Here is a 19,192-nt window from a genome sequence, read left to right on the forward strand (position 1 = left end):
TGAAAGAAATGTGGTTAAGAATTGGAATGGTACCAACAATTTTACACAATTGTTACCTTTTACGTTTATTACATCTCGCTACTCTCAGACTGCAAATGCTCAAAGGTGTTCTCTCTTAAAGGAGCAAGCAGATTCAAAGAAAATATAAAGTACAACACTTATTTCGTCTGCATTGTGCACGTGCTTACTGTGTGTATTCAGTTAACACTCATCGTTGTTTGCTTTTCCCGTTATGTATTACAATTTCAAGTCTTCCAGTTATTGAGAAGTTGGTTATGGAATTCTTCTAGAAGACAGTGATTATTAAGGTTCGAATTGCTATGACTCATCAGATAGTTTTATTTTTATTTACTTTTACGTTAAGAAATATGAATACATTTCTATCCCTTGTGAATGTGAAAATACGGTTCTTACTGGCCATATACAAGGGCTAAATAAAAAGTAATGGCAACATTGTTATAATTCATACCTGGCTTTATGCACAAATGAATACATGTATCATTCCTTCAATGTAATCTCTTCCCATTACTATCACCTTCTGCTACGTGTGGAAGGTGCCATACACCGTCAATGCGTCAACCTTTCTCGATGCCCCGTAGGGACTACTATATGGTATGAATGATGGCCTTTCTTGTGTCGCAGCGCCTCCCGCGAAATGATTTCTTCATGTTGGCGAAAAGGTCGTTACGATGTCCCTCAATACATCGTTGTGTACTGCGCCCAAGTGCCACTTCAATCTTGATCTACGAACGTTGTTCGTCTTTCCGAAACATTGTTATGATGCTTCAACTTTCCTCATCTATTTTACGGCATTGCTGCTTTTGAGTCAATAACACAGTCGTTACCAGTCGCCACACTTCCTCGTCTCATATTTCCTTCTCAGGTACAGAACTCTTGTAGTGCTGAGACACAGCCCTTTGACGTAACAACAGTATTGCCACTACATTTTATTCAACCTATGTAAGTGCATATTTGAACCATACTTTAGGTCATAACTGCTCCCGAAGTGATATAAAAACATATTTTTAGTAATATCTTTGGTAAGTTGACCTTATTGGTCAGAATGCCAATATTGGTAACAAGTTTTTCTTTTCACGCTAAAATAAACACTATTTCCGTTTATGCTTTCTCTTTACAGAGTCATCATTGTGTTGCGGTTAACAATCCCAATCCCAAGTGACACTGGTTCCAATCCCAAGTGGCTGACTTTAAGACATCGGAATACAACAGTTGATCCCACGGTCTGAATTCCAGTGGTTAGTGTGACCGGTATCCAGTGGCAATAAATGTTACAAGATCAATATGTCTTGTTTGTGTTTACCACCATAGGGAAACTTACTTTCTGGACGCAGTTCGTAGTACAGAAAATCATTTTAAATGTATAATAGTAGTAACAAAAATCAATAAATATATATCAAGTAAGTATTCCTTGAATTGTAAATCAAAAAAACTTTCCGATTTACGCCCGACGATTATGATCTGCAGTCTAAAGGAGACGAATGATTAGTGGAAGTAATTATTACGAAAAGTAGTTGATGGAATGAGAATGTGGAAGGAAACGGGGAAACTCAAGAAAACCATAGGCATGATGTCCATCACAAACTCCACATGAACTGGAACTGAAGCAAAGACCCATCGTACTAGACGCCAGCGTTCTTCTCCCATTCCTCAATTGTACTTAATATTGTCATATCAGAAGTCAATACTTCACTTCTATAGTTATTTCCATCTATACATTTATATGTGCTATTTACTGTTTTTATTTGGTTGTTTCAAACAATTTGCTAAACCTGTTGTCAATTCATAATAAAGCCCTAATAAAGCAAAACCACCACTGTTTAAAACCGTGTTATGCAAGGTATTCTATACAACGACAGTGAAGGCTAAAATGCAGTATAGTGAGAAAGAAATATATATGAATTATACACATGTGTGTTTAATTTCTCTTTAAAATAACCCCTTCTATTAAAATTATAAAAACATATAAATACACACACACTAGACAAAAGTTTGCTTACCCTTCGGAATAAGAGATTCTTTCGGCAACAAGCAACGATGAACATTTCTTCTTCTGGAACTGTCCGATTTTGGAATGGGAATCTCATGGGATACCACGGGCTCAGCAAAACTCACGCGTCGCTTCTGCAAAGTTACACAAGATAGTTTAAATTAATCTGCACTAAAATTTTAATATAGTGTGTTGGAAAATGATATGTGTTTAGATTATTTTATCACTATTATGATGTATGAAGAAATGAACCATCATAGGAATGACACAAAAAAACAAATTTTCTACCTGCTATACTGTAAGAACTGTTACAGTTGGTATGTGCATCACTATAAAGACTGTCATTGTTAGACGTATATGTGTCACTGATATGAGTATTTGTGTCGTGTCACTATTAGTATAGGCATCACAGTAAGAGATATCACTATTAGGAGTATATGCGTCACTCTAACGGCTGTGTGTTATTGTTAGAAGTTACGTGTCACCGCAAGAAGACAAATAACAGATGCAAAAGAGTACTTGGCTATGAATGCAAAAGTAATATTACATTGCAGAAATGCATTCAGTTCAGCCGTGATTTATAAAATGTATATAAAAATAAACAAATACGCGACGTTGTGTAGAGATGACAGTTGCTCTACAGACCCTTAGCGTTGTCATATGATGGGTGCTGCTTTTCTTCTTCTCATAAAGCTTCATGGATTACATTAATTTTTCAACAGGCTGTTACAGTTTGACTGTGGAATGACTCGATGCAATGTTGAAGAACTCGATATACTAGGAGGTTTCATATCAAGTGATTTTTGAATATCTTTAATTTGATTTAAACTACTCGCTGAGCAAAACAATACGTTTATTGTTATACATAACATGTAACAGTTTCGCCAACTGTCCACTCTGGCTTCATCAGACACCATGAATCATACACTATGAATAAAAGTAAAGCTTAGATAATAATACAGTGAAACCTCCCTTAACGGACACCTCTATAATACGGACACATTCTTTTGTCCCGGCAAAAATATATGTTCGCTTATGGAACAAAATCCTCTCTTTTACGGACACTCTCAGATACGGACGCGGACAGTCTTTTTTTCCCCAGACGGTTCAATAACCTCTTCATAACGGACAGGAATTATTCTCGGTTCTGCGATATATTATTTCTCACAAGCGTATCTATCATGAGTCTAGACCTAGTGAACCATCAAACAGTACAGCTTCAAACTGAACTTGAAATTCTTTTTTTGTTCTGCCCGCAATAAACTGCTTTCTGTTAGAAATCCTAGAAAACCTTCAATAAGCAGTAACACTCATGCAGGGTCAATCGTATGGCCAAGAATTCTATGCGAATTATCTTCCCTTCCGTAACAAATTCAATCCTTTTGCCTCTGGGCCTTGCATCTTTCCCGGCAATTTCATAGATAACAAAACATTGTTTGTTTTACAGTAACATTTTCACCGAGCAATGTGTCCTCTCTTACTTTTTTTTTTCTTTCTTCGGAGAAGCAACCTTTTTCTTTTAGTTATGATACTGTAACAAGTCTGGGTTGGACTTTTCTCGGCTTCCTTTTCACTTTCTCTAAGAGGATATTCTTTGTGATTGGCGCTGGGTCAATAAACATATGCACTCCCATATGCCTTTTCATCCATTCCACCAACGAAGATACCACGGCAGTACACAAACGCACACACACACACATCTTACTTCCGCAACCGTATTGAGGATTCTCAGAGGACATTTGCTAATGAGTTTTATTACCCTCTTAGAGGAAAAAGCATGCCTTTTTCGCTAAACAAAAGAATTCAGCCGAGTAGTTCGTTGGAGTCGAGTAATCTTTTGAGAAGGTTCTGAAAATTTGAAATATATGAGAAACGCTTACAGGGTAATGACATGTACTTAAGGAAATTAACATACATTATCTTTTGCAGTACCGGTATACGAATATATTAACATATCCCCCAGCAATAATATTATTTAACACAAAAGAATTTTTCCTTCATCCCTCCCAGTAATTCAAATAGTACTAATAGAGTATTTTCATATTGAATTTTACGTACTTATGTTCATACACAACGTATTTACTGTATATTAGAGCACGCAATTACCGCTGTGAGATTAAATTTCTGTTACCTCTCCGTAACGGACACCTCTCAATAACGGACAAAAATTCATGTCCCATTGGTGTCCGTTATTCAGAGATTTCACTGTAATAATAATAATAATAATAATAATAATAATAATAATAATAATAATAATAATAATAATAATAATAATAATAATAATAAAAACAATATTGAATATCTTGAAGGCGCCCATGAGGAAAAATAATGATACTTCCTCGTAAAATATTTTTTTTAAAAATCCTTTGATTTCCGTGATTTTTTTTTTTAGTTTTACAAATTTAAAAAAAATATTCCACTCGTTTATCTTAAACATATCTTATACATACACTACGCTGCTCACTGATACTTATATCGCAGATTTCAGCAGCTATAACGTTGAATTTAATTTTGTAATAACTACCTTTACTGCTACATCACAACACGATGTAAGTTCATTTTACATTCCAGATGACAGAGAGGTTGCATTTGCTGGGACTCTGTATCTTTCCAAGACGGGATGAATTGTAGGTGTAAATTGAAGTTACAGGCATTACCCTCTCAAGCTCCCTAAAAATAAACTCATAACCCATAATTAACAGACTAGATCTGCCTGTGCACGGTAAATAGAGAAAGCATTAAGACAATTGTCTCTTACCCCTAAACGCTGCTAATGAATTGTATTGGAATATTAATTATTATTATTATTATTATTATTATTATACTTAAGAGAACAAATGTTAAATGAATAAATCAAAATCAATTTGGTGGGTATGAGATTTTTAAGGGGCTGATGCACACCCAGGCTGCCCTCTAACGACGTCACTGAAAGCTATCAATTACCATTGATAAGAAACAACACATTTTAGCGCCATAAAAAATAGTTTTTTTTTCGAGAACTACGCATGAGAATTTCCATTCAAGCATTTCATTTTGTTTAGACGATTGTATCAACTGATGTGTGTCACCTTTGGAAAATATTAAAGTTAATTAAAGTTTACTCGTTAATCGTAATTCTGAGTTATATCTCATTAAACGTACTCTGTTTTTGTTCGTGGTTTGTCTGTTAGTCAGTAGCGTGATTATTTTAATTTTTAATTTTGTTTCTAGAATTTCTTATTATTATTAGAAACTCGATTTTGTGGTAAATAAGAATTCGTAATTTCGTTATAAAAATATGCATAAAGCGGGATAAAATGGGTGAATAAAAATTCAATGTAAGAACACTATTTTCCTTGGCAATTACAATTAGTTACCTTTTATTTCACCTTAATTTTCACTCATCGATCATGACATGAGCTCATGCATGACTATATTAAACAATATTTGAGTTTTTAAAAAATAACACTAAGCATCCTCATTGAATAAAAGTATCATTTAAACAAAGAAAGAAAGAAAGAAAAAAAAAAGCACCCACACAGTGAACATTAATAGAAAGAAAGAACTTCAGTGTTCACAGCTTACTTATGCAAATAACATGTAAGCGTTGTTTCAACGTTTTTTGGTGTTAAATTTGTTCTTTTGTCGGTAAGTATTTCATTGTAAGAAGAGAGAACCCTCTCTATGTCAACATTCGAAACTGATATGTACATTAGTTGAAGATACTTTCCAGCAATTTCTGAATGCTCATCTAACATACCCTGCAACACTCCTTTCACACTATCCACTTCGCCAGTTGATACCGTCTGGAGCTCGCATGTAAAATTTCAAAAATTCATGGTGGTCTATTTTCTCAAAAATGGGAATTTTCATCACATTGCGTCGAAAAATTGTCACTTTTGCGTAAATTTCGTGGAATCTCGAGAGTTGTTGCAAATTTCGCTAATTCGACAGAATTTCGAGTTTAATCGCGAGCGTTATATGGCCTAACAAATGGTGAAAATATATATACAGGTACACAACATTTTCATACAAAACTGATTCATTTCGCGTTTTCGCGTGTCAGCAAAAAATCGTGTCTCTACTTATTACTTATTTAAATTGATTTTTTTAAAGACTACAATTGTCTAAAACCAAAATTACATATTTCAACGTAAAGTATGTTCAAACGTTCCATATAGAAATAGAAAACATGATAGTTTATTTGAATTAAAGTTAGTTAAACTATAATTAACAACAAGATTAACGGAAATTGATTGTGAAAATTCTCTTAGTTTCAGCATATTTTGAAGCATTTCTCTGACTTTCAAGGCCAGTATGAACCCTGAATAAACTATCATAGCGCTGTGAAGTCCTGTAAGAAAAAACACCGAAAACCACTATAGGATGGAATGGCACATTGCACTGTTACTTACACATTGTGGATCCGCTTCTCATGGAATTTTTGATGATTTTCATATGGTCAATAGTGGAAATTTTATTAACAAAATCTGCTTGTTTAATGAAGACAATAAATGAAACATGGCTCGACAGTTTATGGTGGAATTCGAATCATTGTAATACATTCAATATTCTCCCCCCGGGATTCGAGCACTGGATACTGCATCAAAAACGAATAAATACTCTATTGAATACTTAAATCATCTACCAATGCTACTACTTCCAACTGAATGACAAAACTAGACAAGATACCTTTAACGGTGGTGATGGAGATTCTTCGATAGATATGTCCAGCTTCTTCTTCAAGATGCTAGCGGACGGACTAGCTGTCGGGGATGGCTTGAACTTTACCACTGTAGAATGCACTTCTTCGTCGTCTTCTATACTGCAACTGGAAGGGTTTCAAGGAGTCAGATTACTTTCAAGGATATGCAATGATTACGCGTAATAATTACTAATTTTACTATAGTACAACAGACAATACGTAGAGCGCTTTATTTATACGCTTATGTACGAGACCAACTTCTCAAGAGCTCTAGAATTTCGAGGGGGTATTGTAAAGTTTTAATTATCACCAGGAAGTTATGAAGATATGATAAAATTTTGTTAGTGTTGTGTCTGGTGCGTGCCAAAAGTGACCAAAGTGCAAAATGGATAAGATTGAGGCTGCAGTGTGATTAAGTTCCTGCATTTGAAGGGTAATAATGACAGACAAATTTATGATAAAATGAAGGTTGTGTATGGCGATGATTATCTATCTTACGACACCACTGTACAGTGGAAAAGGAAATTCCAAACTGGTCATATGTCCCTCACAGATAACTCAATACCTGGAAGACCATCCTTGACGGACGATGCGGCCACTGGGAAGAAATTGGAGTGTTTAATCCTCGAAGATAAACGTATAATCATCCAAACGATTATAAATGAGACTAGTCTCAGTTGTGGTAATGCGTGTAAAATTATCCATGACGAACTTCGCATGTCTAAGGTATCTGCGCACTGGGTTCCTAGTTTGCTAACACCTTTTTAGAAGCAAACACAGCATGACCTTTCCCAATAGATGTTGATGCTGTTAGAAGAGGATTATTTTCGAGCGTCTGGTAACCATGGATGAAACGTGGATATATGTATGATCATAGACCAAAACCATGAGTATGCAGTGAAAGCATGCCGATTAGCCCCCTCCCCACCCAAAAAGGCAAGGGTGCAAAAGTCAAGAGAGGAAGGTCATGCTGTTCAATTTTTGGGATTCTCGTGGGGTAATCCTCACAGATTACCTTGCAAAAGGACAAACCGTCACTGGAAAGTACTACAGCAATCTCCTGCACAAACTGCGTAATGCGCGACATGCTCTCGAAAGGCGTTCTTCTCCTAGCTGACAATGCACCTGCTCATTCATCTTAAGATGTCGACAAAGCAAGGGCGTATGGCTTCCCAGTATTGCAGCGTCAGCCTTATTCTCTCGATTTCGCACCCAGTGCATTTTGTTGTTGCCCTAAATGAAAAATCCGTTGCATAGTCGCCATTTTGACAACAGATAACGTCATTCATGAAGTGGAAGAGTCGTTTAAAGTACATTGTGCAGACTTCTACGATGACCGTATTCGTAAAGTGAAGGGACGCTGGTAGAAATGCGTAAATCTGAGTGGTGACTACATAGAGAGGGGTTAACAACTACAAATCACAACAATCCCTGTATCCTGATATTTTTACTATGATAATTAAAACTTTACGATATCCCTCGTATACAGACAGATGACTGTCGTCTGTTCATCCTTCTCTTTAAGCTTCTGAAACAAACAGAAAACTTTTAGCTCGCCGATATGCAAAATAAGGAATTATACATAAAAGCAATAAATATAATAAATTTAAGCAACTGCAAAAATTGTAAATTGTAAAACAACACAAGATGGGAATATAGTGAGTTGCCACTGAGGAGGATGATAAGTTCATAATCATAACGCCTGTAAGGATCGAAATATTGACAAAAGGTACGGGCCACCGCGATAAACCTTCTCGTTCTCAGTTCTTCAATTAAATGATATTATGCTACAGTTATTACGAAAATGTTTATTTGGAAAATATAAATAAAACTATAATACGTGCTTTCGAAGGAGACACCTCCATAAGTAAACTAACCCTTGCGGATTTTCTCATGAGAAATTATTCATTCCATATTGTAGCGTTGTTCGAGAAATGCTTATTTATGAAATATGCCTGTCTGAGTTATTTTTGGAACAATCGTGCGGAAAAAATTCACCCCGCAAGAGTAAACTACTACTTGTGAATTTTTACGTAGAAAATAATTTTTACTGTATCACAGGTCTCTTAATGGAACATTTTTTATGAAATATGAACAAAATTGCCTGAGTAGTTTTTGAAAAAATCGTCCGGAAAAACTCATCCCAGAATAAACTACCCTTTGTGAATGTAAAGGGGAAAAATTATAGTTTTCTTAATGGAACATTTCTTTATAAAATATAGTTGTTTTTTTTTTCTGATTGGGGAAAATTATTCCTAAGACCAAACTAACCTTTGTTGACTTTTTAATAGAAAATTCGTTAAATCATATTATAGGCTTCTTAATGGATGATTGATTTATAAAATGTCAACAAAATTGCCTGAATAGTTTTTGAGAAAATCGTTTTAGAGACACTCCCCTTCTGGTTTTCCAATGAAACTACGTATACCACACTATGAAGTCGCTAATGGAATATTGATTTATGACAAAACTGTTAAAGCCGTTTTCGACAAAAATCGCAATTCTTTTAATTCCTCTAGTAAACTACCTTCAGTTTTGATTAAGAAGAAATTTCGGGGAAAAAACGTGGAAAACCTCATAAAAAATTTAAGTTTAAAATGTGGTGGGATACGTTGAATGGCAAGGCATCTACAAGAGTGAAAACATTTACACAGAGACGAACGGACGGATGGACATCCAAAAGTCTCTTTTTGGTTTAAAGGTGCACATCCGTTGAAATGTCAAATTCGACTTTTTTCACGATTACCAGACTTACTTTCTTCTCTTCTACAGTTGCGCGAAAGTAAAAAGTTTAACTAAAGCTGAGAAAGTACTACGGAAATGAAATGAAATGAAGTCTTTCAGTTGAACGTCTTACGAATATGCCCTTTGGGCTCAGGGAGACGGATGAGTACGGTAAATGAATAATTTTAAATAGTACATTTTAAACAGTAAGTACAATAAACAATAAGTGAAAGATTATACCTAGGTATACAGCCTCCACCATCTCCATAGCTCTCCAACGCTCACTTTCTTAACTAACTTTATAGCCTATGGAACCCGGAGGTTCAATACTGCGTTCAAAAAGTCCCTCCATTGGCTTCTGTCCTTAGCCAACTGGAACCAAACTCCACTTTGTATTTCTATTTCTGCGAGACCGATCTTAATATTGTCCTCCCATCTGAGCCTAGGTCTTCCTATTGATCATTTTTCGATTGGACTTCCAGTTAAAATTTTGAAAGCGTTCCTACTTTTCTTTCATACTGACTACATGACTTACTCATCTGAACCTCCTACACTTGATGGCCTTAACAATGTTTGGTAAACGCTATAAATTATACAGTTCCTCGTTATGAAGTTTCAGTCATTCCAATTCCCGTTCCTCTTGGGTCCGAATATTCTTCTCAGGATTTTATTCTCAAATACTCTTCCCTCAGAGTAAGCGACCAAGTTTTGCAACCATACAGTGCAACAAACATGATTATCGTTTTACATATTTTAAGCTTCAAATTTCTCGACAGAATTATCTCTTGAATCTGTCAAGATTCTTTAAAGCAGAGGTTCCCAACTGATGTGTCTGTCTTATTGGATGTGTCGCGAAATTTTAGAATTTAAAAGTTCTAATAAAGCATTAAATACTTAGTTCAAATTAAAGCCTCCAGTGGCAGTAACTATGCTCAGTACTACATATAATCACTACCTTTATAGAAACTTACAAAAATAAAAATGAAAATCTTTCAGTTTTACGTCCCACGTTTATGCCGGTTAGGCTAAAGGAGACGGTGATGATGAGTAATGAATGAAATGGTTGAATGAAGGAAGTGGGAGGAAACGGGAGAACCCAGAGAAAACTCACGAGCATGGTATTTGTCCATCACAAAATCCACACGGCGTGAGCTGAGATCGAACCAGGGACCCCAAGCACCGGAGGTGAACGCTCTACCACTGAGCCACCGCGCCCCCGATATAGAAACTTGGAGGCTTGTACTACTATAATTTATATAATAATTAGTTTTTAAAAAATCAAGTGTGTCGCGATGTCGTGGACTCTCAGTAAAATGTGTCATCAGTGAAAACGGATTGGGAAACACTGCTTGAAAGTGATCGTTAACTTCTGTAGGCAACTGAAGAAAAATTACACAGACTCTTCTGTGAGGTACAGCAATTTATCTGAATTTCGACATATGTTGAAGCATTTCCTGATCCATTTTGATTTTCTCTGTCTTTCCCTGACCTTCCTTGACTTAAAGTCCTTTGTGAATCCTCAATAACCTCTTGCAGTCCGCTCTGACCAATAATATGGTCTCCGTATTATTTGTCAATACGTGAATTTGAGGGGCCAAAACTGACTAATTAAGAGTTTATTCAAGACAGGAACTCTTGTTTACATGAGATTTGAACCACTCCTTAGGTTTTGTGTCCGCAATGAAGATCGAACTCGGGACTGATAATTCACAAGTATTTTAGGTTGAAATTGACACCTTTTTGCTACGTTGCCTACTTTTTTTTCTTTTTCTTTCTTGAATACAGCGATGGCTACAAAGAATATCAGAAACTTAGAAAGCAAGTACCCTACATTTACAAAATGCTATTAAATAAAAATTATGTAAAACTGATGAAAATTTGGCGGCTGGATCGTAATCTTTCACTTGTCCGATAATTGCCTTATCAATTGGGCTACAGCGATTTATTATTATTACTATTAAAACCAATACTGATTAGAAATCTTCTTCGTCAATTAGTACGTGAACATGACAAATCTATCTTACAAATAAAATATTCAATATCTACCTTCGTTAAATTCCGCAAACGTAGTTCGAGTAAACGCTAAAACAGAAAACTTGGAGATCTAGTTTGTAGCTCAACTTAATAACTGATCCACAGACGAGAGACCGGAATTTAATTACCCGAGAGTCCAGCAGCCAGATTTTTCTATGTCATTCTATAATATTGCTCTCTGCCAACTTGTACTTAGTGTATACAAAATATTTAAGAATGCCTTTTACTTACTTCAAATCATTCAGTGGGGATTTCATGTTAATAGTTCTTATTCGACCATGATGGAAAGGACTGTTCTTCTTCACCACTCTCCACTTCTTCTGTAAATACGGTGACGGTGGAGAAGTTGAATGTAATTTCTTGATTTTGATGTTCGGCATGTCGTCATCCGTGTGAATTTCTTGTACATCTCCTCCATCTTGCTTCATCAGCTTCAGCAAATCTGCACTGCGGCCTTCTCGTAGTTTATTTATTAGTCGTTTCTTCTTCGGAGAAATCTCTTTATCCGCCATCTGTTCTCTTGAACTCAGAAGCTTATCTTCTGGGATTTCATTGGAAGCTTTTACATCCTCGTGTACCAATTCAGCTTTCGCCTCAGTTATTTCTGCATGTCCGTTACACTTCGGTTCGTTCTCAACTACCTTGTCTTCCACGTGCTCTGAAGGTTCAATAGCTGGACTGAAATCTGAAAATATATCTACTGAGTTCGGTTGAAGGCAATCTTCATCTGCAATATTAGCACCGCACGGAACTTCCGGAATATTTTTATCTACAGGGGGTGTTGAATCTGAATCACCAGAGAGAACTACAACTTCTACTGATTTTTCTACCTCGGAACTTTCGTCATCAGTCTTTTGTGTGTTTGCTTTTACCACACACTCAACCGTGACTTCAGAACTGGATTCATCCATCCCATTCGCACTCACAGCACATATTTCATCGGATGAATCGCTTAAATTTATTACTTCTGGATTTTTCCCTGATGTATCAGATTTCTTGTCGTCACTGGATAACTTGTCGTCAATCTCAACTCTCTCTTGATTGTTAACAGAATCAGTAGGTAATTCTGTTTCTGTAGGTGAATCTAGCTGTGTCGAACTGTCGCTGCTTTCTACCTCAACTTCGTTTTTCGTACCTTCCGCACTGTCGTCCATTTTGCTTTCCGTTTCGCCTTCCGCGCCGTCATCTGTTTTGCTTTCAGTATCACCAATCTCGCTAATTGGTTGGTCTTTAATCATCATGCTTGAGCTACTATCATCATCTTTCTTTGTCTCTGTCTCATCCAACTTAGCTACATCACCAGTACTCTTCCTACTTCGTGTTCTTATGTTGTTTATTAACTTTTTATTTTTATTACTAGTATTGGAGTCTGTTCTTCTAATTTTGGACGTTTTTAGTTCCTCATTACTAATCTCATCTGCGTCCAATGACTTAGCTACATCATTGTGTGCAGGAAGACTGCGTTTTCTTGATCTAAGAGATTTCTTTCTAGAATCAACAGAAGTTTTATCAGTATCTGTAAGAGTTTCATTTGATTTAGGCTTTTCCGAAGCAGATTCGTCTATATCTTTCATTTCTTCGGCCACAACAATTTTATCATTTTTCTTCCCAGAATCAATAGAAGCAATTTTCCTTTCATCCTGATTTACAACTGGTTCACCTGATATGTAGTTCCCAGAAACACTTTCGTCTTCATCTTTGGTTTCTTCAACTACAAGAACTTTGTCATTAGTATTCTTTGCAGTAGAAATATGCTTAAGAGATTCCTCTCCTTTCTCTTCCACTGTATTGATGGCGGAAATGGAATCTTTCTGTGTTGGTGTCTCTTCCTTTTCTGTTCTAACATTCTTTACTAACAAATCCGCCTTTTCTTCTGCCAATTTAGAAGAATTATTACTGTCCTCTTCACCTGATTTTACATCTTTCTCAATCGAAGTATTCATTTTAAGATCCTCTTCTTTCGTTCCAGGTGGCTCACTAGAAGACATATTATCTTTCTTCGCTATCTTTTCTTCTTTTTCAGTAATATCCTTTTGATCCTTTTCTGCTTTCTTCTCATCTACGTCACTAGATAAAGTATTATCTTTTTCTTTCAAAATTTCTGCTTTTTCAGCCATGGTATTCTTTTCAAGTTTTTCTGTTTTTCCCTCAACCATCTTATTGGAAACTTCACTGTCTTCCTCCTTTGAGCTTTCTTCAATGTGTTGCTGAGTTTTGTTGCTACTATCAGCCTTATTTTTCTTGGGATATTTCGCCAAAACCTCATCTTCACTACTTTCATTTATATTAACAACTTCCGATGACGAATCTGAAGATTCCTTACTAACAGCTTCACTTCCGGTTTCAGTCGAGCTTTGACATTTGGGGAACTTTTTTCTGTGGGCTAATATAATATAGCTAGACTCTTCCGATTCTAGTAACTTTATACTCTTTCTTATTTCTCTTCGTCGTGATCGAGGATAAACTACGATTGGCTTTTGGTTAACCTCTCCAGATTTTGACGGAGTATGTTTGGATGTTGATGGAGAACTTTCCGTGATTTTTGAAGGTGTTGCCGATGATTTCGAATTTCTATCCAATGATTTAACAGGAGAAATTTCGGTATTTTCTCCATACGCAGAATTCTCGTTATCAGCTTTTTGTTTTTCCGCTTCTGATGACGATTCTGTATTTGCAGGTTTATCGGCAGTTTCTACACATTCAATATCATGAGCCTTCTTATCTGCTGTCGTTATACTATTCTGAGAAATAAGTGATTTCTCAAAGGTGACCTCACCAACACTACTGGATCTGTTGAGAGTGAGTTTTTCAGTCGATTTTTTTGTGCTGCTCTGAGAAACAAGTGATTTCAGATTGGTGACCTGATCAACACTCTTAGACCTGCTGAGAACGGGTTTTTCAGTCATCGCTTTTTCGTTGTTTTGAGAAACTGATTCATCTAATTTCTTAGCGTCACTTTCCGGAATTTCCTCTTCTTTTTCCTGTTTCTTGCAATTACTATCTTGTCCAATTGTAGTTTCGGAAACATTTCTACGAGGTTTGTTCCCAACCTTTAATTTTGACAACTGTACCACACACCTTTTAGTTATTCCTCTCGAAAAAGAGGGTGTTTGTGTTTCTTGAGAACTTTTAATGACTTCATCATCGGAATCATCAAGGAGACCATTTTCTGAAACACAGCTGCTATCCAAGTCTGCAATGCTTGTATCTCTAGATTTCTTTACCGAATTTTGCTTCAGAGGAACACTGCTCATTGGTTCAATGCCTGTTTCTTTGGAAAGTTGTTGGCTTGGATCTTCGAGTGTACCATTTGATGGTGTATCGTTTTCGTTCATCTGGAGAGCTTTCAAAGCATTTCTAAAAGGCGAACGTATAATCCATTTGTCTAGTTTTGGAGATACTGCCTTTCGTTTATCAATTTTCCCCTTACTTCCTGATCTGGTTTTAATTTGGCTTTCAAGCTGACCAGGACTCAAGGATGAGTTACCTGTATCAGCACCCTTAGATTCTTGTTCGCCTGAGAAAGTAGTTTCAACCGACGATGGAGTATGCTGACTGCTCATTTCTGTAGAACTTCCCATCGTGCTGTTTGAACTGGGTGCTTCCTGCTCAGAGCTTGACTCGGATTTACTATCAGTTTTTATTTTGTCAGTCGCATCTAAGCACACTGTTTTAGTTTCACTTTCACTGAGTCTTTGTTTTCCTGATCGAAGCGATTTTCTCATGTCCAAATGCTTCACATCAAATTTTTTAGGACTTCCTTTGCGTTTAGTTTTCTTGGTTTGTTCTAGATGTTCGGTATTGTTTTCGCATTCTTTATCGGTGACATTTTTCTTCTCAGTCCCAGCCATTGTTTCGACCACTACTTTTTCTTTGTCTTCATTAGAAAGATCCACAATCTTCGCTTTAGCTGATTGAGTATTATCTACAATGGCACTCTTATTAGACATATTTTCTGAAACTGTTAGGCCAACGTCGCTATTTGTTTCAGTTTCTTGAGAAGCTACATTTTTCTCGTCACTTTCCGTATGTCTCTTCGGTGTTTCTACTTTTTCATTCTCCTTAACAACGGATTTGTCAAGAATTTTGACCGATTGTCTGGTCCTTCTAACACCAATAGTATTTTTACTACTCTTATTTTCATCTTCATTATCGTTACAGTCCGTTAAGTCTATTACATCTTGTTCATGTTGCTTATCTCCATTTTCTGCATGTTGTTGCTTGTTTTGTGAAGAACTAGTAATGTTTATTTCTTGTGACTCAGATTCCTTTGATTTCATTGGTTCAGTGCCGTCAGAGCTTTTCTCATCTTTACTCATCACACTTCTTCCAAGTGACTTACTTCGGGTTCTTCTAGGAGACAGAATATCTGAACTATTTTCAGTTTTCTTCTTTACAGATTCAATAGTGTCTTCTGCTTTCTGGGAATCTATTTGGGTATCGCTATCAGATTTTAGATCTACATTCACATTTTCTTCACCATCTTTTCTACCAACAGACTTACTTCTAGTTCTGAGCTCTCTGCCACTAGCTTTCTTATTTTTGCTTGCATTATTTGTTTTCTCAGTTGTTACTGAAGACTCAAGCTTTTCCTGTTTATTGGTACTAATTTCAGGATCACTAGCTTTCACGCTCTTAGTGTCATTCTGTGCAGCACTACTACCTCTGTCATTGTTGATATCTTGTTTAGTTTCCGGGTCCGTATTACGACTATCTTCAATATCTTTTTCGCTCTCTAATTTATCCTGCACAGTACTGTCATCGCTGTTATCTCGTTTGCTTTCCAAATCTGTCTTATTAATATCAGCATTAATTTTCACACTTTTTAATTTATCCCGCACACTGCTATTAGCTTTGTCTTGACTGTTATCTCGCCTTGCAAGCGATGATCTTGTTCTACTTCTAACACTTTCCTGAGATGATTGTGATGCAGTATCTTCAGTATCTTGAGACTGTGACTGGCTTCTTTCAATACTTCTATCTTTAGGAGGACGTCCTCTTCTCTTCTTGGGAGCCTGTACAGATGCTGTTTCACTATTACTGGAATCTATAGATTCATTTAAAATATTAGCTGCTTCGGTGACTCTGTCCTCACTCTGGTTTCTCTGTGATTTCTTTGGTTTCTCGTTTTTAGAGATTTCAGGGTCTGTAGCTTCATTCAGGGTTAAGTTTACTTCCGCTTGCTTGGTTTCTGCATTATTTTCGGTCCCTGAAGTTTTAACTGTAGAATGATCCACATCTTTCTGAAACCTGCTAACATCTGTTTCCTTAGGAAATTTGACGGTGGCTCCTATCTGATTATGTTTCTTTGGTGATCCTTTGCCACTTTTTTTGCTTGTACCACTGGTTGAATTTTCAACTTTTTCTGTTCTTATTTCACAGTTTTCGCCAACGACGATTGCACTGAAAAGAGAAGAAAGAAAAAGGTAAGATTTAGTTTATCCAAAGTGTTCTGCAATTTGATTTATCATATAACTCACCAGAGCAGGGATAGGGTAGATCAATTTCTTCATATCGAAAGTAACATCATTAATAATTGGCTAGAGATATTATTAAATTCGGGACAATTCGAATGTCTGACGGAAAAAAAAAAAGTTTCCTAATTTCGAATTACAGCCTTGGGCAAAAGTATTGAACACCCTACAAAGTTTGCAGGTGTGCGAGAACCAGATGTAAATAAAATCTGTTGCGTAGGAAGTATTTTGCCGGCATCTACAAAAGGGCAAAAACAGTGACCCATGTCAAATCTACGAATAAACTACCTGGGGTAATAAAATCCGTACTTTGAACGTTTTTTATTTACTTTTCAGGTCGCTACTTTCGCTCGTTGTGTGCACACACTGTGATCTAGGTGCTTTTGGTGTTTCGATTTGTAACATGTAGGGCTCTTGTTTCAATATATCTAAAAGAAACTAACTGAGTTTAGACAAACGTGTTCAGATACAACTTTTGCAGGAGCAAGGGTCATCGCAAGTGCAGATTTCGAAAGCTGTGAAATGTTCACATCGATCTGTCCGATATACTACTGAGCGATTCGCCATGACCGGGTCACATGTTAATGGGTTCAGAATCGGACGCAAATTGATCACGAGAGACCATGAGGACTGACAAGATAGTGAGAGAGTAGTTAAAAAATAGGAAGAAACCGTCATCAGACTTCGCTGCTGAGTTGTTAGAAGGTTTCAAAACAATATTTGTTCGGACCACTCGTAGACGGCTTCAAGCAACTGGTCTTTAGACTGTAAAGCCAGGAAGAAGCCATGGCTGACAAGAATGAAAAGGCACGGTATGAGTGAGCTTTAAAATAATAAAAAAAAAAGTTTCGCCGAACATGATTGATCAAATATCGTCTGGTCCGACGAGCCAAACTTTGAGGTAAGTTAGTCAATTTGATGTTCTATCAACTGTTAACAATTTGATAAACGTATTAACAAAAAATAATGCGCGAAATCTCTACAATATTTTTCCCATTTCAGATTTTTAGTACACGGGGCGGGGGGGGGGGGTCCTATGTCCGTCTCCGGTTAGGCGAGGAATGTAAACCAGAGTGTGTGGTACCGACCGTGAAACACGACGGAGGCAGCGTCATGATCTGGGACTGCATGAGCGCTGCTAGAGTGGGACAAATGTTCGTGTGTGAAAGTCGTATGAACTCTAGAAAATAAATAAACGTCCTCGAATCAGCATTACTGCTCTCTTTTACAAACATGGAGGCGGTAAGTTTCAACAGGATAACGCAACCTGTCACACAGATGTTCGCACAATGGTTTGCTTTGGAGAAAATGATATCGAGCTCTCGGACTGGCCTGCCCACTCACCGGACCCAGTCACTAAACATTTATGGGGTTTCTTAAAGTATAATGTCAGGCGTCACATAATTACTTCCAAAGAATAGTTAAAGGAACGATTGCACCTAGAGTGGAACACAATAAGTCCCGAATATTGTAAGAACCTTGTGGGGTCTCTATTAAAAAAAATTCTGCTATAATTAAGGCAAAGGGAAGGACCATTAAATATTGAGTTTTTGAGCATAATACACATTATAAACCTATACAAGTTGTTTCAATTTATTTCATTTCATATTCTTCCCACAATTCAAAGTTAATTTGGGTGCTCAACACTTTTGGCCAAGGCTGTAGTTTCTCTGAGAAAATATGAAAGCTATTATTTGGCTCACTTTAAGATTATATACAAATAAATCACGAAAGAACGTAAGAAAGAAAGGAAGCAAGGAAAAAAAAAGAAAAAATAACAAAGCCAAATCCATAACACTTTTTTTCCACTTCCTTCTATTTCCAAGTAAAGACTTTGAGCTACATTGAAGTGGATGTGAACCATAAGTCATTTTAGACATACGACTACTTCTCTTGATTTATTCCAAAAAAGAGAGACCTTTATCTTGAAGAGATCTGTAGAGCTAATCCATTTACTCCACCGATTCCAGTGATCTTTGATTCACCTGATGATGGCATTTGTTTCCAGAATACATTATTTGTACCTGTTAATTTTCTACTTTGTAGTAACCCGCAACTTCAGATTCATTCGTTTGAATACTTCAACCTTCCTCAACCGAATGCATATCAAGACAAGAGTTCTCGCGAAATAGGTGACAGTTATGAGGACCCATCAGCTGAAACCCGTTTGTTGACAAACTACAACATGGTGTGATGAAAGGAATGTGGAATTGTACTGGTACATCATCGGATATGTCTTTGTTCATGTACAGAAGAAATAGTACTTTT

The 19,192-nt window shown here is 36.6% G+C and overlaps 2 protein-coding genes across 3 annotated transcripts in view; one reads left to right on the forward strand and one right to left on the reverse strand.

Moving 5' to 3' along the window:
* LOC145671348 (uncharacterized) overlaps nucleotides 1-1,325 on the forward strand; it is a 108,216-nt gene extending 106,891 nt beyond the window's left edge. Inside the window, exon 2 of the mRNA XM_081740389.1 lies at nucleotides 1,139-1,325. Coding sequence (XP_081596515.1) covers nucleotides 1,139-1,247 — 109 coding nt within the window. The 3' untranslated portion in view covers nucleotides 1,248-1,325. The remainder of the gene's footprint in view (nucleotides 1-1,138) is intronic.
* LOC145671347 (uncharacterized) overlaps nucleotides 1-19,192 on the reverse strand; it is a 104,713-nt gene that overhangs the window by 19,216 nt on the left and 66,305 nt on the right. For both annotated transcript variants that reach the window (XM_081740387.1, XM_081740388.1), the window contains exons 9-11: nucleotides 11,682-16,853; nucleotides 6,680-6,818; nucleotides 2,019-2,142 (exon numbers count right to left, since the gene is read on the reverse strand). In XM_081740387.1, the coding sequence (XP_081596513.1) occupies nucleotides 2,019-2,142; nucleotides 6,680-6,818; nucleotides 11,682-16,853 (5,435 nt within the window). The remainder of the gene's footprint in view (nucleotides 1-2,018; nucleotides 2,143-6,679; nucleotides 6,819-11,681; nucleotides 16,854-19,192) is intronic.

This window comes from Thermobia domestica, chromosome 15 (assembly GCF_964235325.1).
Source record: "Thermobia domestica chromosome 15, izTheDome1.hap1.1, whole genome shotgun sequence".
Classification (NCBI taxonomy): Eukaryota; Metazoa; Arthropoda; class Insecta; order Zygentoma; family Lepismatidae; genus Thermobia; species Thermobia domestica.